Genomic DNA, 27,797 nt, shown 5'->3' on the forward strand with positions numbered 1-27,797 from the left:
ACCCCAGCAGTGGCACGAAGGGCAAGAGAGGGCAGTCCTAACTTGGCGTTTTTGGCTGGCCCCTCCCAGCTTCCAAGGTCCAGCATTGAGCTAAGCAGACACATTGACGTCCCTGAGAGAAACGGCACCGTGCGCGGCTGCTCTGCCCTCAAGCTCGGAGCCCGGAGGATCCGCCGCCGCCGCCACCACAGCGGCCGTGTCCGTGGCAAGAAGTGGTGGGTTCAAGCCCTGGGTCAGGATCTGATGGATGGTTTTCCGCAGGTTCGGGTGGAGCTGGGCTTGGGTCTGTAAAAAAACCTCCAGGGCGAAGGACTTGAGGGTGCCGGTGCAGAGGTCCTCGTATAATGGAATCGTGTACATGCGGGACATCTGTAACGCAAGCAGAAGGAGGCCAGGGTCAGCCCAAGAGACTCGTGTGGAACTGGATCGTCGTCGTAAAGGAAACCTGGGACCAGCTACAGGTTAAGTAGTCAAAGGATGAAATTTTTCCGAAAATTCCTACTGCCTCTCCCTGCTCTGAGTTAGGCTTCATAAAGTCACGAAGCAGACTCCAAACCCCCCTTTTTTTATTAAGCTACGATGAATTCCTCTCATTCACATGGCAGACAGTCTTTCAAGGGTGAATTTACAACCACAGACTTTAGCAGGCTTGGAGAGCTGCCAGGCTGATATCTTCCAAATGCCACGTTGTACTAGAAAATACTTGGCAAGGAGTCTCGCAGAGTCACAAACAAATCCTCACACTAATTAAGCGAACTAATTGACTCCTGCAAACTCTGCTCCTCTTTATTCCCTATGGGAGGGGCCATTCACCGTCCACCTGTGGCTTTACTCCCAGGTCCCCCCTTGTTCCTTAGCTGTTCCCTTCGTCTGGCAACTCTGTGCATGCGCGCACTGGGAACAGGCTCCAGCTGTTCTTCTGCCCCACTGATCTCTGACTCCGAGGGCAACTGATAACTGTCAGACAGCCCTGGTGCCCTCTCTGTTTCCGACACAGAGCCCTCATCCGAGCCTTCCCCAGACTCCAGGACTGGCCCATGTTCCTCAAGGAGAGAAGCAACTTAGAACTGAGGAGAAATTTCCTGACAGAACAATTAATCAGTGGAACAGAAGTTGCCTCCAGAAGTTGTGAATGCCCCAACACTGGAAGTCTTTAAGAGGATGTTGGATAGCCATTTGTCTGGAACGGTATAGGGTTTCCTGCCTAGACAGGGGGTTAGACTAGAAGACCTCCAAGGTCCCTTCCAACCCTGCTATTGTACTGTACTGTAAATCCGTCCATTCCCCACCATCCAATCAGAACTGAAGAAGCTTCTTGGATGAGAAGCGAAACATCTTCCAAGAAAAACCAGAAAGTCCAGGTTCTTCTTGAAAAAAGAAAAAAAAAGACAACCATGACCTGGATGACTGAGAATCTCCATGAACTTTTCAACTGTGATTAGCTGTAATGTCTGCTAAGTATTCTGAAAGAAAGCTCTCTGATGACACCTAGTGGCCCATTCCCCCAGGATAAGGAGGAAAACATATTTATTTCAGTAGTAGCTGATAATTCGGTGCTGCCCAGGTAACACCTACGACTTCTGGTGGCAAGCTGTTCCACTGGTTAACTGTCCTCACTGTTAGGAAGTTTCTGTGTTGTACAATACAGTCCTTTCAATAGTTCCGAGGAGGCTCCACACCCATTTGCACCACTCAGGTGAGGCTGAGAGGCTGAGAAGAACCAGTTTTATAGAAATAAATATAAAAATATCATAGGGAGGGAGGGGGAGAGAGAGAGAGAGAGAGGAGAGCGAGACATGGCTAAACCTCCAAGTGGCCTCAAGGACTCTCTAAAAAGGATGCAAATGACCAGCTGTCTGCAAGGAGCATCAATCCTTCCCTTCCCAGAAGCTTCTTGGATGAAAAGTAAAACGTCTTCAAAAGCAAAACCAAAAAGTCCAGGTGCCTCTTGAAAAAAGAAAAAAACGACAACAACAATAGAACACCTGTGGGACAACCATGACTGGGATGGCTGAGAATCTCCACAGACTTTTAGGCTCAATTGTGGTTACCTGGCGATGCTCCTATTTGACTATTCGCTGTAAAAATCAACTAGAATAGAGCTGGAAGGGACCTTGGAGGTCTTCTAGTCCAACCCCCTGCTCAAGCAGGAGACCCTATACCAGAGATGGCGAACCTTTTAGACCAGTGTTTCTCAACCTTGGCAACTTGAAGATGTCTGGACTTCAAGTCCCAGAATTCCCCAGCCAGCATTCGCTGGCTGGGGAATTCTGGGACTTGAAGTCCAGACATCTTCAAGTTGCCAAGGTTGAGAAACACTGTTTTAGACACTAGGTGCCCAAATTGCGAGGGCACATGCCCAAAATGAAAGGTGTGCGCATTTGTGTGAATGTGCGCATGCGCTGACATGTGCATGCATGTGCGACATGCGCAGCAGAGACCCAAAGACCAGCTGGCTGGCAGGAGGCGGGGCATCCCCACTCCAACAATGCAAAAAGAGATAAGATCTTTTTCTTTTGTGAGTCTGTCTCTCTGTCTTTCTCTCTGTCTCTGTCTCTCTCTCCCTCCCTCCATATATTTTTATATTTATTTCTATAAAACTGGTTCTTCTCAGCCTCTCTGGCTCCATTTGGACCCCAGCTGAGCAATTTTCCTCCATTCCCACGTCCAAGCATCAGAGCTTCCCAGGTCTTTTGGGCATCAACTGGTTTCCTGCCCCAAATCTTCAGACCCCAAGCAGCCCCAAGCTTTTTAACCCGGCAACCGGATACCTGGTTTTCCAAGAAGCGACGGACTTTGTGAACATCAGGATAATAATCGTTGCGGACGATGATCTGCAGCCAGCGGATTCGAATCTCGGCGTTCATGTTTTCCAGCTGAGCCGAGTAGCATTCGGACAACTTTGTTATCACCTCTGCGGAAAGACAACATTTCTCTCATTTGCTTTTGATTCAATTTAGGGGCCATCCAAGAGCTCCGGGTGGTGCAAATGTGTATGTTGATTAATAATTTCTGGAAAACTATTAAGGTGGAAACAAGATGGATCTCATTCCAGAGGACAGGCACCAGAGAAAGAACACTTTCTGAGTCCAACCATTTTTTTTATCCAACCATTGGTAAAACAAATCCCATACCTTATAAAATTGCTCATCCTCCTGTTCTCTAATTTCAAATGTAAGTCTACTCATTTCGGCACATTCTATTATCGCTGTTAAAACATTTACAATCAAATATTTCAAGTTTTTATTGTATGTTTCTGGTATGATTCCCAATAAGGAAAGTAGGGACCTTGGTAGTTCTCTGAGCTTGGTTGTTTTCTTGCAGACATTTCATTACCCTACTACCGTAGGTAACCAAACTCACCGTGTGGCAAGGGCGACCCATCCAGTAACCGATCCAGGAAAAGCACCGTTTGGAATGTTTGCCACTCGGCGATGTTGACGCTGTTCGCAGCAGCTCCTGCGTCCAGAGGCTCCGTGGTCCAGAGATGGAACAGCGTCTCCACCGGCTGGGTCAAGCTGGATCCCTGAGATAAGTCTGGTTCGACCAAAGGAGGCCCTGTGGCATTGAGCCAGCGGTCAAACTCTAGCCCTGCAACAGATTCCCCAACAAGGGTCAACTTGGAAAGGCATACCCACGATCATGTGATCAGAATGCAGATGCTTGGCAGCTGGCTGCCACTTAGGATCTGGCTTGCTGCTATCAGCTATCTATCTGTCTGTCTGTCTGTCTGTCTATCTATGTCATCTATCTATGTGTCATCTATCTATCTATCTATCTATCATCTATCTATCTATCATCTATGTCTATCTATTTATCTCTCTCTCTCTCTCTCTCTATCTATCTATCTCTATCTATCTATCTATGTCTATCTATCTATTTATCTCTCTCTCTCTCTCTCTATCTATCTATCTATATCTATCTATCTATCTATCTATCTATCTATCATCTATTTATCTATCATCTATTTATCTATCTATATCTATCTATCTATCTATCTATCTATCTATCTATCATCTATTTATCTATCATCTATCTGTCTATCTATCTATCTATCATCTATATCATCTATCTATGTCTATCTATCTATTTATCTCTCTCTCTCTCTATCTATCTATATATCTATCTCTATCTATCTATGTCTATCTATCTATCTATCTATCTATCTATCTATCTATCTATATATATATATATATATCTTATCTATCTCTCTCTCTCTATCTATCTATCTATCTATCTATCTATCTATGTCTATCTATTTATCTCTCTCTCTCTCTATCTATCTATCTATATCTATCATCTATCTATCATCTATCTATCTATCTATCTATCTATCTATCTATCTATCATCTATCTTCTGGAGGCGGGGGTGGTGATAAACGGGCAGTTTTCACCAGTTTTTTGGTCTCCTGGGGCATCTGTACGCCCCATTTTCACACACACACCCCAGAAGCATTCTGCAGGCCAAAAGGGCTCATTTTTTGCCAAAAATGGGCCGTTTTCACCCAATTTTTTGGCCTCCTCTGTGCGCCGTTTTTCACACACCCCTTCACCTCCAGAAACATTCTGCAGGCCAAAATTGTTGGCCGTACCTTTCACTTCCAGCCTGCGAGGGTCCTGAAGGTAAGACCTGTGCTCGAGCGAAGGGTGGGCAGGGCAGCCTCATGGTCCTGCGCGGGCCAGATTAATGGCTATTGGTGGGCCATATTTTAAGGATCCGTGACGTATGACGTCGCTGTGTCTCAAGGTCATGTGATCGCCTATTGCGACCGTCTCGCAAGCAAACTCAATGGGGAAGCCAGGTGCATTTCACAACCATAGCATACCCACATGATCATGAGACCAGCATTCACATGCTTAGCCACTGGTTCCTTTTTTATGATGGTTGCAGATCACCTTCTGCGACCTTCTGACAAGGGGGAAGCCAGATTCACTTAACAACCGCGTTGCTCACTTAACAACTGCAACGATTTACTTCCCAAGGGTGGCAAGAAGAGTCATCAAATGAGGAAAAATACACTTAACCACTGTCTCACTTAACAACATAAATTTTGGGCTCGATTGTAGTTGTAAGCCGAGGGCTACCTGCAGTTTGTCTCCTCCATCTGGGCAATACTCCTAAGATATGTGTGTGTGTGTGTGTGTGTGTGTTACATTCTGCCCATGTAGAAGGAGGAGAGTCTTCTCTGTGGCTGCTCCGACTCTTTGGAACGAGCTACCCCCAGAGATCCGGACCATACCCACTCTCATGGCCTTCAGGAAAGCTGTAAAAACCTGGCTGTTCCAGCTGGCCTGGGGCTGTTGACCTCATTGTTGAGGTCCAGCCCCGATTAGAATGAATGTATGTGGTGTTGTGATTTTAAACTGTCTTTTTTTCTCTCTCTCTTTTTTTGTAAGCCGCCCAGAGTCCTTCGAGATTGGGCGGCATATAAATTTTAATAATAAATAAATAAATAAATAAATAAATAAATAAATAAATAAATAAATAAGTAGTGCCGACTGGCGACTACTCGGAGGAGAGCCTTCTCTGTTGCGGCTCCGACACTATGGAACAATCTCCCCGTGGAGATTCGTACCCTCACCACCGTCCAGGCCTTCCGCACAGCCCTTAAGAACTGGCTAGCCCGTCAGGCCTGGGGATAATCTTATTTTCGCCCCTCCCGAATGCTGAGTGAATGTTGAGTTTTACTGTCTAATTTACTTTGTGCACATTTCTTTTTGGTATTGTCCTACACTCCCCTTCCTTTTTTGATTGTAAGCCGCCCTGAGTCCCCTCAGGGAAAAGGGCGGCCTATAAATAAACAAATCTAAAATCTAAATCTAAATAAATAAAATGTCCTCTTCCCTACCTATTTTGCAATCGATGCTTTGTTCTTTCAGGTCTGGAAAAAATGCCAAGAAGGAATCCAACAGATCTTGGGCTACAACGCTTGTGAACTTGTACTTCTCGATATAAGTCTGAAAGAGAGGCAGCATAAACCCAGGTTACAAAATTAAGGGAAACAGCAAGGTTGAGCAAGGGGAAACTGGAGAGGCCCGGAGTGGAAACGGCCAGAAAAGCAACAGAGATGAAGACACATACACATACTAGAGAACAAAGTAAAATATCACAAATTGAAGGAGCTTCCCCTAAGAGAAGAGCAGAAAATAACCAAGGTTTAAATGAATCAGGACCAGCCGTGCTGGATTTCTAATGCTCTGACACAAAGATCCCCGCTGATGGAAAATCTCTAGAGGTCATTCTTCCAGCACAATATTTTTTTGTTAAATTACAGGGGGCTCCAATCCTTTATGACAGCCCAGTAATTTAGGGGACTGAGACTCAATTCTGAAATAAAATCAATAATGCATACTTTTAAGTTTTTAAGTTCTCAGAGGCTGGGATTTTAACTTCCCAGAGGCTGGTGGGAAGAGCTGCTGGTTGTGAGTGGGGGAGACTGAGAGGGAGTACAGAGGACAAAGGTAGAGTAAACCTGCCTCCATTGCATTTTAACTTCCCAGAGATTGGTGGGAGGAGCTGCTGGCTGTGAGTGGGGGAGACTGAGAGGGAGTACAGAGAACAAGAGTAGAATAAACCTGCCTCCATTGCATTTTAATGTCCCAGAGATTGGTGGGAGGAGCTGCTGGCTGTGAGTGGGGGGGAGAGTGAGAGGGAGTACAGAGAACAAGAGTAGAGTAAAACTGCCTCTATTACATTTTAATGTCCCAGAGACTGATGGGAGGAGCTGCTGGCTGTGAGTGGGGGAGACTGAGAGGGAGTACAGAGAACAAGGGTAGAGTAAACCTGCCTCCATTGAATTTTAATGTCCCAGAGATTAATGGGAGGAACTGCTGGCTGTGAGTGGGGGAGACTGAGAGGGAGTACAGAGGACAAAGGTAGAGTAAACCTACCTCTATTACATTTTAATGTCCCATAGATTGGTGGGAGGAACTGCTGGCTGTGAGTGGGGGAGACTGAGAGGGAGTACAGAGGACAAAGGTAGAGTAAACCTCCCTCTATTACATTTTAATGTCCCATAGATTGGTGGGAGGAACTGCTGGCTGTGAGTGGGGGAGACTGAGAGGGAGTACAGAGAACAAGAGTAGAGTAAACCTGCCTCTATTACATTTTAATGTCCCAGAGACTGATGGGAGGAGCTGCTGGCTGTGAGTGGGGGAGACTGAGAGGGAGTACAGAGAACAAGAGTAAACCTGCCTCCATTACATTTTAATGTCCCATAGATTGGTGGGAGGAGCTGCTGGCTGTGAGGGGGGGGGGGAGACTGAGAGGGAGTACAGAGGACAAGAGTAGAATAAACCTGCCTCCATTGCATTTTAACTTCCCAGAGGCTGGTGGGAAGAGCTGCTGGCTGTGAGTGGGGGAGACTGAGAGGGAGTACAGAGAACAAGGGTAGAGTAAACCTGCCTCCATTGCATTTTAATGTCCCAGAGATTGATGGGAGGAGCTGCTGGCTGTGAGGGGGGGGGAGACTGAGAGGGAGTACAGAGGACAAGAGTAGAATAAACCTGCCTCCATTGCATTTTAATGTCCCAGAGATTGGTGGGAGGAGCTGCTGGCTGTGAGTGGGGGAGACTGAGAGGGAGTACAGAGAACAAGAGTAGAGTAAACCTGCCTCCATTGCATTTTAATGTCCCAGAGATTGGTGGGAGGAGCTGCTGGCTGTGAGTGGGGGAGACTGAGAGGGAGTACAGAGAACAAGAGTAGAGTAAACCTGCCTCCATTGCATTTTAATGTCCCAGAGATTGGTGGGAGGAGCTGCTGGCTGTGAGTGGGGGAGACTGAGAGGGAGTACAGAGGACAAAGGTAGAGTGAACCTACCTCCATTGCTTTTTAACTTTGCTTTGAGTCATGCTTTTTCGAAGGATTCAGCTGAAAACGCCTGATTTGAACTGAGACTGACTGGCAAAGTTGACGGGGCAATAAGTATCCATGGGCACCCATGCGTATACCTCCCCCTCCCGCCCCAAACCAGATTACTAACTCGGAGAAAGGCATCGAAATGTGTTGGGTCTCCGCACAGCTGAGACAGATAGTAAACAAAGCAGAACCCTTTCTCGTAGGTGAAGAGGTTCATCAGGTTGCTGGGATTCACACCTGGGGGGGAAAAAAGGAAGAGAGGATAAGAGTGATAGAAAAATAAATGGCAAAACAGGTACTCCTCGACTTATGACCACAATGGAGCCGAAAATATCCGCTGCTAAGGAAGACAACTGTTAAAGTGAGTTGTGCCCCTTCTTATGACTTTCCTTGCCACAGTTGTTAAGTGAATCACTATAGTTGTTAGAGAGGTAAAGGTAAAGGTTCCCCTTACGCATATGTGCTAGTTGTTCCTGACTCTAGGGGACAGTGCTCATCTCCATTTCAAAGCCGAAGAGCCAGCGCTGTCCGAAGATGTCTTCGTGGTCCCGTGGCCGGCATGACTAAACGCCGAAGGCGCAGGGAATGCTGTTCCCTTCCCACCAAAGGTGGTTCCTGTTTTTCTACTTGCATTTTTTACGTGTTTTCGAACTGCTAGGTTGGCAGAAGCTGGGATAAGTAACGGGAACTCACTCCCTTATGTGGCGCTAGGGATTCGAAACGGCAAACTGCCAACCTTTCTCATTGACAAGCTCAGCGTCTTAGCCACTGAGACCCCGCATCCCTCTATAGTTGTTAGTAACATGATTGTAAAATGAATCCGGCTTCCCCATTTAACTTCGCTTGTCAGAAGGTTGCAAAAGGGGATCCCGGGACTCCGGGACGCTGCGACTGTCACAAATATGAGTCCACTGGCATTTTGATCACGCCATGGGGATGCTGCAACGGTCGTTCAGTGTGAAAAACGGTCGTTAAGTCACTTTTTTCAGTGCCATTGTAACTTCAGATGGTCACTAAATGAATTGTGGTAAGTGGAGGACCATCTGTAAACCTTTGGGGTGGGGGATTATTCTTCCAAGGTGGCGCAGTGGTTAAATGCAGCACTGCAGGCTACTGCTAGATCAGCAGGTCAGCGGTTCAAATCTCACCGGCTCAGGGTTGACTCAGCCTTCCATCCTTCCGAGGTGGGTAAAATGAGGACCCAGATTGTTGGGGGCAATATGCTGACTCTGTGTAAACCGCTTAGAGAGGCCTGAAAGGCCTATGAAGCGGTATATGTCTACTGCTATTGCTATTATTGCTATTCTTATTATAACTTTCTTTGGAATGGACTTTTAAGAACCATCACTGGGCGGGTTGTTCTACAAATGCAATGCGGAAGCTCAAAGAACTGACAAATCGGGTTCAAAAAAATCTGGGATTTTTGGGTGGTCCCCGACTTTTCCAGCTTTGCGGACCAGCGATGATTGGGGGGGGGGAGGGCAGGGAGAGCGGATGGTTCTGAGTGCACAGCTCCATTTGTGCCAGCAGCTGGGCATGCATGCCTCCGTTTGTCACTCACCCAAATTGAACTTCACGTGTGAGCTCCCGTCACTCACCCAAATTGAAGTTGCAAGTTACAATAATGAAATACAATAGCAGAGTTGGATGGGACCTTGGAGGTCTTCTAGTCCAACCCCCTGCCTAGGCAGAAAACCCTATACCGTTTCAGACAAATGGCTATCCAACATCTTCTTAAAGGCTTCCAGTGTTGGGGCATTCACAACTTCTGGAGGCAACTTCTGTTCCCCTGATTAATTGTTCTCACTGTCAGGAAATTTCTCCTCAGTTCTAAGTTGCTTCTCTCCTTGATTAGTTTCCACCCATTGCTTCTTGTCCTGCCTTGAGGTGCCTTGGAGAATAGTTTGACTCCCTCTTCTTTGTGGCAACCTCTGAGATATTGGAAGACTGCTATCAAGTCACCCCTGGTCCTTCTTTTTATTCAACTAGACATCCCCAGTTCCTGCAACCGTTCTTCCTATGTTTTAAGTTGTTCGCATGGCCCGGCTCCAAATGGGCCATCGGAGGGTACTGGGACATGGCCAAGAGGCTGGGGACCCCTCCTTTAGAGGGTTTTATGAACCCAGCCAATCTCCCACAAGCTAAGATTATTATCATTATTTTGTCTTTTAATGACCCTGTAATCCCTTACATCAGGGTGGAGTTGGGGCAACTGAATGGACTCAGTGTTTACTGGCCGGATGCTCTTCCTGTTGCCAAGGCAGAGTTTGCAGCAGATAATTACTCATTGTGCCCAGGGAGAGAAAATTCTGCCACTACCTAGGATCAAACTCACAGCCTCCTGATCCTGAGGCAAGAGCTGGGCCACTGCACTGTTCTGACCTAGACTTCACAATACCATGAAGCAGACTCCTTGTCCCGATAAAACCCCTTTATTATCATGTGAATTCCTCTCATTCACATCCAGCAAAGTCTTAGCAAACAGTCTTTCAAGGGTGAATTTGCAACCACAGACCTTATCAGGCTTGGAGAGCTGCCAGGCTGATATCTTCCAAACACAACTCTGTACAAGAAAATACTTGTCAAGGAGTCTCTGAGTGTCACAAACAAACCTTCCCACTAGTTAAGCGAACTAAGTGTCTCCTGCAAACTCCACTCCCCTTTCGCTCCTCTTTATTCCCTCTAGGAGGGGCCATTCACCGTCCACCTGTGCCTTTAAGAGTCGACCCTTGTTCCTTAGCTGTTCCCTTCTCCTGACAGATCAGGAACAGGCTCCAGCTGTTCTTCTGCCCCACTGATGTCTGACTCTGAAGGCAGCTGATAACTGTCGGATGGCCCTGACCTCCTCTCTGCTTCCGACACAGAGCCCTCATCAGAGCCTTCCCCAGACTCCAGGACTGGCCTATCTTCCTCCCCAACCTCCTCACTGTCTCGAGTCTGCCGCCAGCTCCACTGGCTGCTGGCCAGCCACAACACTATCCCCCAAGCTATGATGAACCAAGACCTTGTTTGCTGTCTTCACCTTCTGCAAGTTTCATTTTGGTAATTCCTTGAGCAATCTACGCAGGGAAGGCAAAATCCGTTGGCTTGATTTGATAAAAGAGAAGGCCCAGCCCTCTTTCTTACCTGGTTCAAGTTTAACCTGAAGTTTGCTGACAGGATTGTCCTCCCCAAGGAGCTTCATTTGCCGGTGAAGGGCATCAAGGCGGAAGGCTGTCTCCAAGCATGTAAAAGCAGCACCTGTCCACACGCACAGCCCAAAACACGCGGATTTTAAGCCGAGAGTTGAAATTTTTACACATTATATGGCAGGTCGGATTTTGGCTGCCGTGATATAAAAACGATGCTAAGACTCCGTTGATGGTAAAGGGAAGTTGGAGACCGTATAAGGCAGGGGTGTCTAACACAAGGCCCGCGGGCCACATCCGGAGCGCAATGTGGTCTGATCCGGCCTGCGGGCAATGTAAGGGGCTGGCCAGTCTGGCTTCAGCCTGGCCTACCCAATGCGAAGAAGAAACATGCCCGTCAGCTCTGCAGCCATCTTTCCTTTTGGATCTTTGGCCTGCCACACTTTCTATTAATGCCATGCATTTTCTATGGTGGGAAAATGGGAGGGGGGGGATTGTACGGAGTTAGATGCTATGTAGCCATAACAAAATTCCTTTCTGGAAAGCCAAGGTCATCCTTTGTCTCTGCACCTGTGCACCTGACCGGAACTGGATGGGTGGAACTGCCAGAATGGCAGTGGGAAATTGTACCGTGTAATGGACTTGTGGGTGTGGGGGCAAGATCTTGAACTTTCAACTAGGCGGGGGAAACCGGGAAGTTTTCAGATTTGGGTTTTCCCAGATGTGCCAACATGGCTCTCTTAATAAATTGGAACTTTGAGGAACACTTTGCCTTGGACTCTGATTTAATTTTGGATGCTATTTGGAATCCTGAAATTGCCAGCAGTTTGGGGAGTGTCGTCAAGTTGGCCATGTCCACCCAGTTGGCCACACCCACTCCGAAGTCAACCACAGCCCTCATGCGGCCCTCAATGAAATTGAGTTTGACACCCCTGCTCTGAACAGAGCCAAGCTGGCCTTGGCAACTCCTGCAATTTAAAGGCGCAACACGCAGGCGAGGCAGAGTAACGACAGAACTTACCGTAAGTCTCCGTCGTGATTCGGCGCTGAGCGTAAGTGGCCAGCCCTTCGCTCAACCACATCTCTTCCCAGGTGGCGTTGGTGACGGCATTGCCGAACCAGCTGTGGGCCACTTCGTGGATGATGTCGATGATGAGAAACTCATCGCTCTCCAAGATGGACGAGATGACGAAGGTCAAACACGGGTTCTCCATGGCGACGATGGGAAACGAGGGAGGGAGGAAAACGATGTCGTACCTGGAGATCAGAGGAGGGAGGGAGAGAGGGAGAACGCAGATCAATTGGCGAATCCTGAAGCCATAATTCTCAAAGCAGACAGATACACAGACAGCCGTAAAAATGTCGACATGCATAAATAAAATTCCCCAGAATTTACAAGGAGCCTCCATCTTACAACTACTTAAGTTGGGGTTTGCTCAATTTTACGATCTTTTTTGCCTCACTTGTTAAAGGAACACTGCAGTTGTTAAAATTAGTTGCACAGTTTTTGTGTGGTTTGAATTTATGTTTTGCCGATAAAGAAACCAAGTGGTCCTGTCCACCATTAAAATCATCTTTCCAATTATCCTCCATGTTTCCGGGGTCTTTCTTCCCACTCGGAAGTGAACCCAGGACGTTTCTTCCAAAAGCGCAAAAAAAGAAGGGGAAGAATTGCCGCCCCTCCACATGCATTTCGTTCCTTGCGCCCCATCCGAGACCTACGCATGCTATAATGAGCTTACCGGCCCCATATGTATGGACCGTAGAGGGTCTCTGCAGCGCTCAGCCAGTGCTCCACCCGACCTGAGAGTTTGCCGATGGCTGTTGACAATAGGCACGGCTCGGCCCAGACTTTGCTCCTGTTGGCAAAGAAAGCAGAAAAACAACAGAGTAAATAATAGGGCCTAGGATGTTGTGGCCCACCAGCAGAGCTGGCAGAAGAGTCGGAAAGTGAGGAGGTTCGGGAGGAAGATGGGCCAGTCCTGGAGTCTGGGGAAGGCTCTGAGGAGGGCTCTGTGTCAGAGGCAGAGAGGGGACCAGGGCCGTCTGACAGTTATCAGCTGCCTTCAGAGTCAGACATCAGTGAGGCAGAAGAACAGCTGGAGCATGTTCCCAGTGTGCGCATGCGCAGAGTTGCTTGATGAAGGGAACATTAAAGGACAGGGGTCGACTTGGGAGTAAGGCCACAGGTGGACGATGAATGGCCCCTCCCAGAGGGAATAAAAGGGGAGAGAAAGGGGAGTGGAGTTTGCAGGAGACAATTAGTTCACCTAATTGGTTTGTGACTCTCCGAGGCGCCTTGCCAGGTTTTGCAGATCTCGGCCTGGCAGCTCTCCAAGCCAGATGAGGTCTGTGAGTGTAAATCCTCCCTCGAAAGACTTTGCTGGAGGTGAATGAGCAGAATTCACAGTAAACTAATAAAAGGGGTTTTTGTCGGGACAAGGAGTTGGCTTCAAGCTCTGGGGGGAGCCTCGGTCAGAATATAGCAAGAATTTGGCCTTTTTTGCTGTGGAGGTGCAAAACTAACACCTAATTGCCCACTTTAAAGAAAGTTCCTGATTCCAATACAGGCAGTCCTCGACTTACAACACTTTGCCTAGTGACCGTTTGAAGATGTGACGGCACTGAAAAAAAGGACATGACCATTTTTCACACTTATGACCGTTGTAGCATCCCCACTGTCTTGTGATTTACATTTGGATGCTGGACAACTGACTCACATGTATTATTTGTATTTTGTATTTGTATTTATTGTACATTTATAGGCCGCCCTTTTCCCTGAGGGGACTCAGGGCGGCTTACAATAAAAGGGGAAAGGGAGTGTAGGACAAATACAAAAAGAAATGTGAACGAGAATAAATTAAACAATAAAACACAACATTCACTCGACATTCGGGAGGGGCGAAAGTAAAAACTTATCCCCAGGCCTGACGGGCTAGCCAGATCTTGAGGGCTGTGCGGAAGGCCTGGACGGTGGTGAGGGTACGGATCTCCACGGGGAGATTATTCCATAGCGTCGGAGCCGCAACAGAGAAGGCTCTCCTCCGAGTAGTCGCCAGTCGGCACTGACTGGCGGATGGAATTCGGAGGAGGCCTACCCTGTGCGATCTGATGGGACGCAGGGAGGTAATTGGCAGAAGGCGGTCTCTCAAATAGCCAGATCCACTACCATGGAGCGCTTTATAGGTGGTGAGTAGGACCTTGAAGTGCACCTGGAGATCGACAGGTAGCCAGTGCAGCTCACGGAGGATCGGTGTTATGTGGGCAAACCGTGGTGCGCCCATGATCACTCGCGCGGCTGCATTCTGGACTAGCTGAAGTCTCCGGGTGCTCTTCAAGGGCAGCCCCATGTAGAGCACATTGCAGTATTCCAGCCTGGAGATCACAAGGGCTCGAGTGACTGTTGTGAGGGCCTCCCGATTCAGGTAGGGCCGCAACTGGCGCACCAGGCGAACCTGGGCAAATGCCCCCCTGGTCACAGCTGAAAGATGGTGGTCAAAACTCAGCTGTGGGTCCAGGAGGACTCCCAAGTTGCGGGCCCTTTCTGAGGGGTATAAGTTTTGTCCCCCCAGCCTGAGTGATGGTACGTTGGTCAAATTTTTGGGAGGAAAACACAACAGCCACTCGGTCTTGTCTGGGTTGAGTATCAGCTTGTTTGCTCTCATCCAGTCTTTAACGGCCTCAAGACCCCGGTTCTTATGACGGTTGCACTGTCCCTGGCTCATGCGATCCCACCTTCTGACAAACAAAGTCAATGGGGAAGCCAGATTCATTTAACGACCGTGTTACTAACTCAACAACGGCAGAGATTCACTTAACAAAGGTGCCAAGAAGAGTCGTAAAATGGGGCCTAACTCATTTTAACTGTCTCACTTACAAACATCCATTTTGGGCTCAATTGTGGTCGTAAGTTGAGGACTACCTGTACTTTACAATCGCATTGTTTAGTGATGGCAATTCTGGTCTGAATTGCACTTGTAATTCAAGGCCTCCCTATACCAGCAGTCACCAACTGGGGATCCGCAAGAAAATTTTGGTGGTCCGCAGAAAAATTATTTCCATTTTTTATATTGCACTCAATCAGGGGTCCTCAAACTACGGCCCCTAGGACGGATACGTGCAATGAACGCTTGTGTGGCTGCAGGGAGTCTTCCCCTTCGGGGTCTTTTTGTGAGGGGCAGAGGGGGGCAGAAATTCCCACTTGGGGTCTGCTTCAGCCTCCTGGTGGGGGGCTTTTGGCGAAGGCTGGAGGGAAGAGCCGCTGGTGGCAAAAAGCCGGAGGGCCTCGTTCCAGTGGGACTGCATCATGGCCTGGAATTGGCTGACCATCTCAGCCCGCTGAGCCTCCAGATGTTGGCACCTGGCCTTGCACTCCCGCAGGCTTCCCTCTGCTTGGAAAGCCTATGCTCCTAGTCCTCAGTGAGGTGCTTCTGCTGAAACCTCCTTCTCGGTCAGATCCAATTTGAACTGAGCTGTTTTGCCAACTCTTTCTCCCGGTGGCTGCTCAGCTCCAGCAACTGCTTCCTGTTGGGGCCTTAAGGAGCCCGGGCGGGCAGACAAGGGGTGGCGAGTAGAGGCTGGCAAAGCGCCCCTCGATGTGAATGACAGAGTTGGCCACACCCTTCCAGTCACATGACCACCTTGCCACGCCCACCCAGCTGTCATTAGGCAGACCATTTTGGTGATCCGCGGGATTTTCAATTATGAATTTAAAATCCCGCGGATTTTAATTATGAATTTAGTGGTCCTTGAGGTCCCAAAGTTTGGGGACCTGTACGGCTTTCCACAAGTTGCTGAACTACAATTCCCAGCCTCTTCAGCAACCACAGTGGTTAAGATGAGAGCCTCGCAATATCCCAGCCTTCCATCAACCCTGCTAAATCAGACAAGAGTGCCTTACCTGGGACCAACCTCTGCGGCAACAAGATCCCCGGCCACCAGAGCCACCAGGTAAGCAGGGATGGGGTACTCCATGTAGAACTGGTATACGCCCTCTTCTTCCTCATAGGTACTTTGGGTGGCGCTCATTAACACCTGCATACCTGCAGGGGCCTGTTCAAAAAAAGAAAAGAAAAACAGAATAATAAAGAGTTGAAAGGGATCGTGGAGGTCTTCTAGTTCACCCCGTGGCTCCAGATGGAGACTCCATACCGGGGTGAAATCCAGCAGATCCTGGAGAATTCTTAGTGGGAATTTTGAGTAGTTCGGAAAATAGGACAAGTTGAGTATATTGACATATAGTAGAAATACACCAAGGGGAGGAGGAGTGGGATAGAAGAAAGAGGGGTAGAGAGGGCGGGAGAGAGGATGGGAGGGAGGGTGAGAAGGAAGGGGGGAGTGGATGTGGAGAGAGGAGTGGTAGAGGGGGAGGGAAAGTAGGGTAGAGGGGAAGGATGGAGGGAAGATAGAAAGTTGGAGGGGGGAGGAAGAAAGAGGTGTATGGAGAGTGGAAGAGGTATATTGGGTTTCCATTTTGGGGGGTATTGTTGACAAGAGGAATTGCTGTGATTATTGTTTAATGTTGTATGGCCCCGGCTATGCACAGTATATATGTGAGTGTATGGAAATGAAAAATGGAAAATAAAAACATTTTAACCGGAAAACAGGCAAATGCCACCTCTGGCTGCCCCCCCGAGTGGGGTGGGAATGGAGATTTTGCAGTATCCTTACCCCTGACACGCCCACCAGGCCACACCACGCCCACCAAGCCACGCCCACAGACCCGTTAGTAAAAAATACTGCATTTCACCACTGCTCTACACTTGTGATGGTGAACCTATGGTACGCGTGCCACAAGTGGCACACGGAGCCTTCTTTTGAGGCTGTTTTTTGCCCTCCGGAGACTTCCTTGAAAACTCCAGAGTGCAAAAAACCAGTCCTACGGGCAAACCAGAAGTTCAAGAACGGACTTCTGGTTTGCTCATAGGGCCGTTTTTCGCCCTCCGGAGCCTTTAGGCTTCCCTGAAGCTTCCGGGGGGGCGAAAAACGGACCTATGGGGAACCCGGAAGTTTGGGAATGGTCACTTTCAGTTTGTCCATAGGGCTGATTTTCGACTTCAGGAGCCTTCAGGATGCTTTCCGTTTCCCCCCCTCCGGAGCCTTTAGGGTTAGGGTTAGGGTTAGGGTTTAGGCTTCCCTGAAGGCTCCGGAGGGGGGGAAACGGAAAGCATCCTGAAGGCTCCTGAAGTCGAAAATCAGCCCTATAGACAAACCGAAAGTGACCATTCCCAAACTTCCGGGTTCCCCGTAGGTCCGTTTTTCGCCCCCCGGAAGCTTCAGGGAAGCTCTCGAACCCTCCGGAGGGCCTCCAGGGAAGCCGGTGGAGGGCTGTTTTCGCCCTCCCTTGGCTCCTAGAAAGCCCTCTGGAGCCTGGGGAGGGCGAAAAAACCACGTCAAAACTGGGGGCGGGTTGTCGCGCGGATAGCATTATGGGTGTGGCATGCCCGCCCACGAGCCCCCCTGAGCTCCCCCCGCTTTTGGCATGGGAACCAAAAAAGGTTAACCATCACTGCTCTATACCCATGATGGTGAACCTTTGGCATGTGTGCCACCAGTGGCATGTGGAGCCTTCTCTGCAGGCATGTGAGTTGTTGCCCAGCTCAGCTCTAGTGGATACACGCAGGTGCATCCCCCCGGCCAGCTGATTTTTCAGGCGGATTCTCTCTCAGCACACTGGAGAATGTCTTACCTTGACAACCGCGGAGTAAGTGCATTTCACAGCCGGCGTGTCAAAGCAAGGGAAGAAGGACCGGTTGCACACCGAATGGCCTTGGGTGAAAACAAATGGCTTGGAGTTGCCGTAGGTAAGCTCCGGATCCAGCCACCAGATCTGGCGGAAGGAATAGAATGAGGGGAAAAAAACAAATAGATCAAACAGATAAGTCTTCGACTTATGGCACGCCATGAAGCCCCGAATTTCCCTTGCTAAGTGAGGCGCTTGAGTTTTGCCCCCTTTCTTGCCGCAGTCGTTCAGTGAATCATTCCATTCGGCAAGTGAATGGATATGGCGGTTAAGTGAAGCAGGCTTTCCCATTGAGTTTGTGCGTCGGACGGTCGCAAAAGGAGACCACGCAAGCACGGTACACTGCAACCGTCATAAATAGGAGCCAGTTGAGCAGAGTCTAAATTTGGATCACGTGACTGTGGGTACTTGAGAGACTGCCTACTGCCAATCGCCTCCATTCAACCAATTAGATCTCACTGATTAGGCCTCCTCCGAGTTCCATCCGCCGGTCAATGTCGACTGGCAACCACGCGGAGGAGAGCCTTCTCGGTGGCAGCTCCGACCCTATGGAACGATCTCCCCGTGGAGATTCGTACCCTCACCACCCTCCAGACCTTCCGCACAGCCCTTAAAAACTGGCTTTCCTGTCAGGCCTGGGGCTAAAGATTGCAACCCGCCCGAATGGTATGAATGTTGTGTTTTAATGATGTATTGTTCTATATGTTAAACGTGTGTTCCCCCCCCCCCTCTTTTTAAGTTGTAAGCCGCCCTGAGTCCCCCCAGGGAAAAGGGCGGCATATAAATAAACTTAAATACAAATACAAATACAAATTCTACAACTGTTGTTAAATGTGAAAAGCAGTCATAAGCCACTTTTTTTTTCATTGCCGTTGTAACTTCGAAGAGTCCCTAAATCAGGGGGTGCCAAACCTGGGAACTTTTAAGACTTGTGGACTTCAACTCCCAGAATTCCCCAGCCAGCATTCTGGGAGTTGAAGTCCACAAGTCTTAAAAGTTCCAAAGTTTGGACACCCCTGCCCTAAATGAACGGTTGCATTCTCGAGGTGGCGCAGTGGTTAAATGCAGCACTGCAGGCTACTTCAGCTGACTGCAGTTCTGCAGTTCGGCGGTTCAAATCTCACCGGCTCAGGGTTGACTCAGCCTTCCATCCTTCCGAGGTGGGTAAAATGAGGACCCAGATTGTTGTTGGGGGCGATATGCTGACTCTGTAAACCACTTAGAGAGGGCTGAAAGCCCTATAAAGCGGTATATAAGTCTACCTGCTATTGCTATTGCTATCTCAGCCAACAGTGCTATTTACTGAAGATGACGGGATTTTAGCTCAAGGAAGGCTGGCTGGCTGGGAACAATGGGAATTTTACTCCATCTGGGGTGGGGTGGGGGGAACAATTTGGGGAAGGCAAACTTAAAAGAGCCGAGGTGGTGCAGTGGTTAAATGGAGCACTGCAGGCTACTGCTAGATCAGCAGTTCAGCGGTTCAAATCTCACCGGCTCAGGGTTGACTCAGCCTTCCATCCTTCCGAGGTGGGTAAAATGAGGACCCAGATTGTTGGGGGCAATATGCTGACTCTCTGTAAACCGCTTAGAGAGGGCTGAAAGCCCTATGAAGCGGTATATAAGTCTACTGCTATTGACCCTGTAAACTGCTTAGAGAGGACTGGGAAGCACCCATGAAGCGGTATCTAAATTTAAGTCCTATTGCTATTATTATTTTTATAACTAGATCAAACAGCCATGGGATGCAAGCACACCTCCCTGCCTCAGTTTAAGGACCCTCTCTAAAACTAACCTCCAAATACATCCTTTGTATTGTAAAAGTATCAGTCCTGCCTGAAGTAAATAATATAGACCAGTGGCTGGCTGGGGAATTCTGGGAATTGAAGTCCACCCATCTGAAAGCTGACAACATAGAGAAACACTGATATAGATGCATTAAAAATAGAATTGCATGGAACAATGTGCCACCACCTTAAACTATGCTGCCTCCGGCCAGCCTCTTTGATCTCCTAGACAGAGAGAATAGAAAGTCTGGCCAAGGCTGGCATATTTTAAAATGGTGGCATGTCATTCCATGAACTTCTGTTTTTAATCCACCTTATATAAACTACTTCAGGCAGGATGGATAAAATGCCATCACCTAAGAGAGGACATGATAGTGAATGACAATTAACAGTCCATCCCAAATGGAAAATGACCATCTCACAAGCCATCCATTTCCCCCGTGTAAAAGCCTCTGAATCTGAGCACACTTATTTATTAAATTATTATTGGGGTTGCTAATTCAAATTATGTCCTGCCCCGACATGTACGTCGATGAAACATGTACGTCGATGAAACATGGGATATTGTTTTCTTTTGCATTTCTATTCTTCTTCTCTTCCTTCCTAGTATCAATCTCTTCCCACTTATGACTATAACCATGTTGTATCTTTCAATTTATATTGTTTATTTGTTTCCTAGTATGATTTGATTGCTTATTAGTAACCCATGATTATCACTAAGTGTTGCATCTTATGATTCTTGATGAAGAGCCAAGGTGGCGCAGTGGTTAAATGCAGCACTGCAGGCTACTGCTAGATCAGCAGGTCAGCGGTTCAAATCTCACCGGCTCAGGGTTGACTCAGCCTTCCATCCTTCCGAGGTGGGTAAAATGAGGACCCAGATTGTTGGGGGCAATATGCTGACTCTCTGTAAACCGCTTAGAGAGGCCTGAAAGGCCTATGAAGCGGTATATAAGTCTACTGCTATTGCTATTGAATGCATTTTATTTTTATTTTTGTACACCAAAGATAAATTCCTTGTGTGTCCAATCACACTTGGCCAATAAAGAATTCTATTCTATTCTATTCTATTCTATTCTATTCTATTCTATTCTATTCTATTCTTTTAATGTTGTACACCGCCCTGAGTCCTTGGGAGAAGGGAGGCATATAAATCTAATAACCCTAAACCTATTCTATTCTATTCTATTCTATTCTATTCTTTTAATGTTGTACACCGCCCTGAGTCCTTGGGAGAAGGGAGGCATATAAATCTAATAAACCTAAACCTATTCTATTCTATTCTATTCTATTCTAATAACTTTCGTCAGTTCTTCCATTTGTTGTTCCAAGAATCAGGTGCTCAGCCAATACCTAAAGAATTTTTATAAGAAGAAACAAGACTATTTATATCTATCCATGAAACTATCTGAAAAAAATGAGAAATTGAGAAGTCCAGAGATTGCTGACAAAACAGAACTATCGTATTTTTCAGACTATAAGACGCACCGGTATATAAGGCGCACCAAGATTTCAAAGAGGTAAGTCAGGGAAAAAAAGGTTTTGCCTTCCCCCACCCCTCAGAAGCACTCTGCAGGCTTCAGCAGGGCTCGGGGAAGGCAAAAATAACCCAGTTTTTCACCACAATGGGGGCATTTTTCCCTTCCCTCAGCCTGCAGAGTGCTTCTGGGGGGTGGGGGAGGCAAAAACGCCCTTTTTGCGAAAAATGTCCCGTTTTTCACAAAAATGGGATGCGGGGTGAGGCTTTGGGAGGCCAAAAATGGCTGTATTCGGTGTATAAGACGCACCAACATTTCCACACTCTTTTAGGGAGGAATAAGGTACGTCTTATACTCCGAAAAATACAGTAAACTACCCAAAATACAATACATTTCTCCCTGCTGAAGTATGGACAGTCCTCGACTTACAACCGTTCGTTTAGTGACCGTTTGAAGTTACTGAAAAAGAGACACGATCTTTTATCACACTTACGACTATTGCGGCATCCCTGGGGTCATGTGATCAAAATTCAGACACTTGGCAACTGGCTCACACTTATGACGGTTTGCAGTCCCAGGGTCACGTGATGCCCTTGCGCAACTTCCTAATAATTGTGTTACTAAATTAAACTGCAGTGATTCAGGTAACAAACATGATAAGAAAGGCCACAAAAGGGGGCAAAATGTCTTGCTTAGCAGTAGAAATGTTGGGCTCCATTGTGGTCATAAATCAAGGACTACCCTTGCGGCGCTCAGCCCAGTCTTCCATTCTGTCCAGTTTGCGTTGCAATGTGGTTTTGATGACCCTGGGACTCTGGGCCAAATATTTTTTTTTTCTCTCCTATTGTCTGTTTTCTGACCTTCCTACAAAGGAAGTATTTACTTTTTCCTCCCTTGTTTGCTGAGGGTGAGAAGATTCATAAAGAGCTTTTTGCTAATCCAAGTCAATTTTGCTAAGTCATCCCGACCACTTTGCAAAAACTCTAAGAAGTTTTTTGCTTTTTTAAAGATTATTTTATAAAGATTATTTTTATTAATCTTTCTTTGGCTAAATTCGTCCTTTTTTTGTTTTTGTTTTTCGATGACTTTTATATTTATAAATGCTTCCACCAATTTATACCTGAAGCCGTTAAGTCTGCAATGTTAGCGTTCCTCTTGAAACCCACCGTTACGATATTATATCGGCTATTTTCCAAACTTTGGGTACCATAGAGCAGGGGGTGTCCGACTCGATTTCATTGAGGGCCGCGTCAGGGTTGCATTCCACCTTCGAGGGGCTGGGGGGGCGTGGCCATGTGGGCGTGGCCATCGTGGGCGTGACACAGGATTGTGTCTGGGGCAGGGGGGGGCACCTGTGGTCGCCAAGTGCTAAGGCAGGACTTCCTCATTCTCATTACATAATCTCCTTCCTTCCTTCCCTTTTTCTCCTTTTTCCTTCCCCCTTCATTCTAAATTCTTCTTCCTTCCCCTCTTTCCTTATTTTTCCTTCCTTGCTCTCTTCCCGTCTTTTCTTCTTTTTCTTTGTCTTTCCTCTTTTTCCTTTCTCCTTTACTGACCCGCGTCGCATTTTGGCTGCTAGAGGGCTGCAGAAGGCCCTCCGGGCCCAAAACAGGCTAGGTCCCTTCCAACTCTGCTATTGTATTGCATTGTAATTGGTTTCCATGGGTTGCTTCTATTGATGTATTCGGCAATAGATATGAAAATGGAGAGATTTATAATGGAATAACAAGAGTTGGAAGGAAGCTTGGAAGTCTTCTAATCCAACACCCGCTGCTCAAGCGGGAGACCCTGTGCCATTCCATGTAAATGGCTCTCCAATCTCTTCTTGAAAACCTCCAGTGATGGGACACTCACAACTTCTGAAGGGGAAAAGTTCCGCTGATTAATTGTTCTGTCTTAGTTCTAGATTGGTTCTCTTTTAGATCGGTTCCCATCCATTGCTTCGTGTCCTACCTTCAGGTGCACTGGAAAATAGGTCGGCCCCCTCATCTCTGTGGCAGCCCCTCAAATATTGGAACGCTGCTATCCTGTGTCGCCTAGTCCTTAACAGATATTAACAGAGCTGGAAGAGACCTTGGAGGTCTTCTAGTCCAACTTCCTACACAAGGAGGAGACCCTATGCCATGTTCCAGACAAATGTCTCTCCAATCTCTTCTAAAAAGCCTCCAGTGTTGGAACAACCACAACTTCTGGAGGCAAGTAGTTCCATAGGTTAACTCGTCTCACTGTCAGGAAATTTCTCCTTAGTTGTAGGTTGCTTCTCTCCTTGCTTAGTTTCCATCCATTCCTTCTTGTCCTACCTTCAAGGTGCTCTGGAAAATAGGTTTGTCCCTTCATCTTTGTGGCAGCCCCTCAAATATTGGAAGACTGCTTATCAAGTCTCCCCTAGTCCTTAACAGAATATCAGAATAACTATGACTATCATTAAGTGTCAAGTACCTTATGATTTGTGAGAAATGTATCTTTTCTTTTACGTACACTGAGAGCATAGGCACCAAAGACAAATTCCTTGTCACACTTGGCCAATAGAGCCGAGGTGGTGCAGTGGTTAAATGCAGCACTGCAGGCTACTTCAGCTGACTGCACTTCGGCTGTTCAAATCTCACCGGCTCAAGGTTGACTCAGCCTTCCATCCTTCCGAGGTGGGTGAAATGAGGACCCGGATTGTTGTTGGGGGCAATATGCTGACTCTGTAAACCGCTTAGAGAGGGCTGAAAGCCCTATGAAGCGGTATATAAGTCTAACTGCTATTGCTAACTGCTATAATAAAGAATTCTATTCTATTAGAAACAGTTTTTCCCTCATGCCATCACTCTGCTAAACAACGAATCCCCACAACACTGTCAAATAATTTACTAAGATGTATTATTATTATTCTTCCCTTCTTCCGAGTACCTACCTCTTCCCACTTAGGATAATAAACATGTTGCTTGTATCTTTACAATTTATATTGCTTTTATTTATTTCCTAGTATGATTTGATGGCTTATTAGTAACCTTGACTATCACTGTGTTACATCTTTTATTCTTGATGAATGTATTTTTATTCTCCTTATGTACACGGAGAACTTATGCACCAAAGACAAATTCCTTCTGTGTCCAATCACACTTGGCCAATAAGGAATTCTATTCTATTCTATTCTATTCTATTCTATTCTACTCTGAGTTGGAAGGGACATTCTCACTGCTTGGGAAGTGGTTTTCTAGTTCAACCCCCCATATAGCATTTAACACAAATGGTTGTCCAATCTCTGCTTAAAAACCTCCAACGTTGGAGCACCACAATTTCTGGTGGCATGCTGTTCCACTGGCTCACTGTCCTCACTGTTAGGAACTTTCTCCTTAGTTCTAGGTTGCTTCTCTCCTTGATTAGTTTCCATCCGTTGCTCCTTGTCCTGCTTTCAGGCGCATTGGAGCATGGGACTACTAAATTCATAATTTTAAATCCCGCAGACCACAAATAAGATTTTTTTTAAAAAAAAGATAAATAGCATTTAGTGCAATATAGTAAAGGCAAAGGTTCCCCTTGCACATATGTGCCAGTCGTTCCCGACTCTAGGGGGCGGTGTCCATCTCCGTTTCAAAGCCAAAGAGCCAGCCCTGTCCGAAGACATCTCCGTGGCCACGTGACCGGCATGACTAAATGCTGTTACTTTCCCATCATAGGTGGTTCCTATTTTTCTACTTGCATTTTTACGTGCTTTCGAACTGCTAGGTTGGCAGAAGCTGGGACAAGTCATGGGGAGCTCACCCTGTTATGCAGCGCTAGGGATTCAAACCGCCGACCTTTCTGATCGACAAGCTCAGCGTCTTAGCCACTGAGCCACCATGTCCCTTATTTAGTGCAATATAAAAAATGCAAAAAAATTTTTTTTTGCAGAACACCAACTTTTTCTCACAGACCGCCGGTTGGCGACCGCTGCTCTGGGGAATAATTGACCCCCTTCTTCTTTGTGGCAGCCCCCCCCAAATATTAGAACACTGCTATCATATCTTAGGGGCGCACATAAGAGTGATCAGGGTGCCCTTAAAGTCCTTGTCCTAATCTCCCCATTTATTTGCACCCATTTCCTGTGGGTCTTATTCATGTTTTATTCTTATTCCTGTTATCTTGCGCATGAGCGACAAACTAAATAAATTGAACTAAATAAAATGAGCCAAATAAAATACACTAAATGAATTGAACTAAGTAAACTAAATAAAATACACTAAATAAAATGAACCAAATAAAATAAACTAAATGAATTGAACTAAATAAACTAAATAAAATACACTAAATAAAATGAACCAAATAAAATAACACTAAATAAATCGAACTAAATAAACTAAATCAATTGAACTAAATAAAATGAACCAAATAAAATACACTAAATAAATTGAACTAAATAGACCAGTGTTTCTCAACCTTGGCAACTTGAAGATGTCCGGACTTCAACTCCCAGAATTCCCCAGCCAGCATTCGCTGGCTGGGGAATTCTGGGAGTTGGAGTCCGGACATCTTCAAGTTGCCAAGGTTGAGAAACACTGAAATAGACTAAATAAAATACACTAAATAAAATGAACCAAATAAAATACACTAAATGAATTGAACTAAATAAACTAAATAAAATACACTAAATAAAATGAACCAAATAAAATACACTAAATAAATCGAACTAAATAAACCAAATCAATTGAACTAAATAAAATGAACCAAATAAAATACACTAAATAAATTGAATTAAATAGACCAGTGTTTCTCAACCTTGGCAACTTGAAGATGTCCGGACTTCAACTCCCAGAATTCCCCAGCCAGCGAATCCTGACATCTTCAAGTTGCCAAGGTTGAGAAACACTGAAATAGACTAAATAAAATACACTAAATAAAATGAACCAAATAAAATACACTAAATAAATCGAACTAAATAAACTAAATCAATTGAACTTCAATAAAATGAACCAAATAAAATACACTAAATGAATTGAACTAAATAAACTAAATAAAATGCACTAAATAAAATGAACCAAATAAAATTCACTAAATGAATTGAACTAAATAAACTAAATAAAATACACTAAATAAAATGAACCAAATAAAATACACTAAATGAATTGAACTAAATAAACTAAATAAAATACACTAAATAAAATGAACCAAATAAAATACACTAAATCAATTGAACTAAATAAACTAAATAAAATACACTAAATAAATTGAACTAAATAAAATAAATAAAAGAAAATAAAAATCATGACAACCCCTTTAAAAAAAAACCTCCTTTTTAAAGCATTGATCCATCTGCCTTCGGGGAGCCTTTCAAGGGGTCTCGGGGAGCGTCTCGTCCTCGAAAGGCCCCGCTCGGCCCTCTCAGCCGGCGGAAAACAGCCTCCCACCCCGGGGCCTCCCCACTTACCGCGGGGGCATCCACGGTGGTGTAGCGGACGATGATCTGGAAGGGCCGCTGCGGCTCCAGCGAGGCCGGCAGGGAGATGCTGAGCGCCGAGCCGTAGTCGGTGAAGGGGTCCAGGCGGAAGAAGAGCGGGCAGGGGGCGCGGGCGGCGGGCGCCGAGCGGGGGAAGGTGGGCAGCGGCGGCGCGGGAGCCTCGGCGCTCTCCAGCGGGGCGCAGGCCCAAGGCCCGGCCGGCGGAGGCTCGCCCCACGGCGGCGGGGCCACCTCGGCCGGGGCGTCCCGCAAGGGCTCCGGGGAAGCCACCAGGCCCGGCCGGTCCCCTTCGGGCGGCGCCTGCCCCAAGGCCGAAAGTGCGCTGGCGGTGCTGAGCGGGCAGTGCGGGTGAGGGTGGCCCGCGGGGGCCGAAGACGGGCGGGCGGGCGGAGGAGGAAGGGCACCGCGGCCCGGCTCGCCTTCAGCGCCGCTCCCGCCGGAGAAGACGAAGCCGCAGCGGGCCTCGCCGGCCGGACAGGCCCGGAAAGCCACCGAGGCCACCCGCATGGTCGGGTGCGCGTCCAAGACCAGGACGCGGGGCCGGCGGGCTTCCCCGGCCGCCTCTTCTGGCTGGGCCCCGCCGGGCGCCGGCTGGGCGCACAGCTCCAGCACCAGGCAGCCGGCCAGGGCGCGGGCCTCAGGCCGCAGGTCCAGCCCGAGGCGGAGGTGGCGGAGGCGGAAGAGCGCGGCGCTGGAGGCCGAGGCCACGTCCGGGAGCGTCTCGGGGGCCGCCATGGGGCCTAGGTGAAATCCATGGGCGGGCGCGGGAGGCCCGGCGGCGGCCGACGACTCACCCAGGCCGCCCGGGAAGCCGCTCGCCGGCGCCAGGAAGAGGCGAGGCCCAGCCGGCCTCTGCCCCGAGCGGGGCGCGCTGCGTGCGGCTGCCGGAGGAGGAGAAGGAGGCGGCGGCGGCGCTGGGCGGCGCCCGAGAGCGGCCTTTGGACGCGCGCCCTGCCTTGGACGGCCGTTGGACGGGCAGCCTCGAGCTTGGGCCGAGCCCGGGGCTTTATTGGTCCCTGCGGCGGAGTTCAGCCCTCGGGACGCCCAGAGACAAGAGGGAAGGCCCGGCGCTTGGGAGCGCATGGGGCTTGGGAGGCAGGAGGGATCGATCCCCTCCTTGGATCTGGCCGAAGGATCTCCCGGGGGGGATCGAGTGGTCCTGCAGAAGGTGAGCAGGGTGGGAAGGAGACTTTTCTTTCAGCAGGGATCGACTGGTTTGCCAGAAGGAGTTGGAAGGCAACCGATTTAACAAGAGTTGGAAGGGGCCTTGGAGGTCATCTAGTCCAACCCCCTGCCCAAGCAGGGGACTCTACACCTGCCTCTACCTAGGATCGAACTCACAACCTCCTGATTGTGGGGCAAGGTCTTCCAACCCCCTCTTCTAG

The 27,797-nt window shown here is 47.7% G+C and overlaps 1 protein-coding gene across 1 annotated transcript; it reads right to left on the reverse strand.

Moving 5' to 3' along the window:
* RNPEPL1 (arginyl aminopeptidase like 1) lies at positions 1–27,288 on the reverse strand. Its single transcript, XM_087725086.1, has 11 exons — positions 26,383–27,288; positions 17,675–17,815; positions 15,887–16,038; positions 12,729–12,845; positions 12,008–12,243; positions 10,985–11,098; positions 7,983–8,095; positions 5,850–5,958; positions 3,364–3,591; positions 2,772–2,914; positions 1–369 (listed from the first exon to the last, which is right to left on the reverse strand). The coding sequence occupies exons 1-11, from the start codon at positions 27,145–27,147 to the stop codon at positions 91–93; spliced, it is 2,397 nt and encodes a 798-aa protein (XP_087581212.1). The 5' UTR covers positions 27,148–27,288; the 3' UTR covers positions 1–90.
* Positions 27,289–27,797: the final 509 nt, after the last annotated feature.

Source organism: Thamnophis sirtalis, unplaced genomic scaffold (genome assembly GCF_051295495.1).
Source record: "Thamnophis sirtalis isolate CommonGarterSnake01/CBP01778 unplaced genomic scaffold, rThaSir2_p1.2 scaffold_11, whole genome shotgun sequence".
NCBI lineage: Eukaryota > Metazoa > Chordata > Lepidosauria > Squamata > Natricidae > Thamnophis > Thamnophis sirtalis.

Bases quoted from the DNA above. Each gene is read 5' to 3' on its own strand.
- RNPEPL1 (XM_087725086.1), bottom strand. From the start codon at position 27,147: ATGGCGGCCCCCGAGACGCTCCCGGACGTGGCCTCGGCCTCCAGCGCC. The intron at 12,244-12,728 runs GTAAGCTCATTA...TCTGATCTCCAG, and splicing joins GGTCCATACATATGGGGCCG to GTACGACATCGTTTTCCTCC. The intron at 5,959-7,982 runs GTTAGTAATCTG...CCTCTCTTTCAG, and splicing joins ATTTCGATGCCTTTCTCCGA to ACTTATATCGAGAAGTACAA.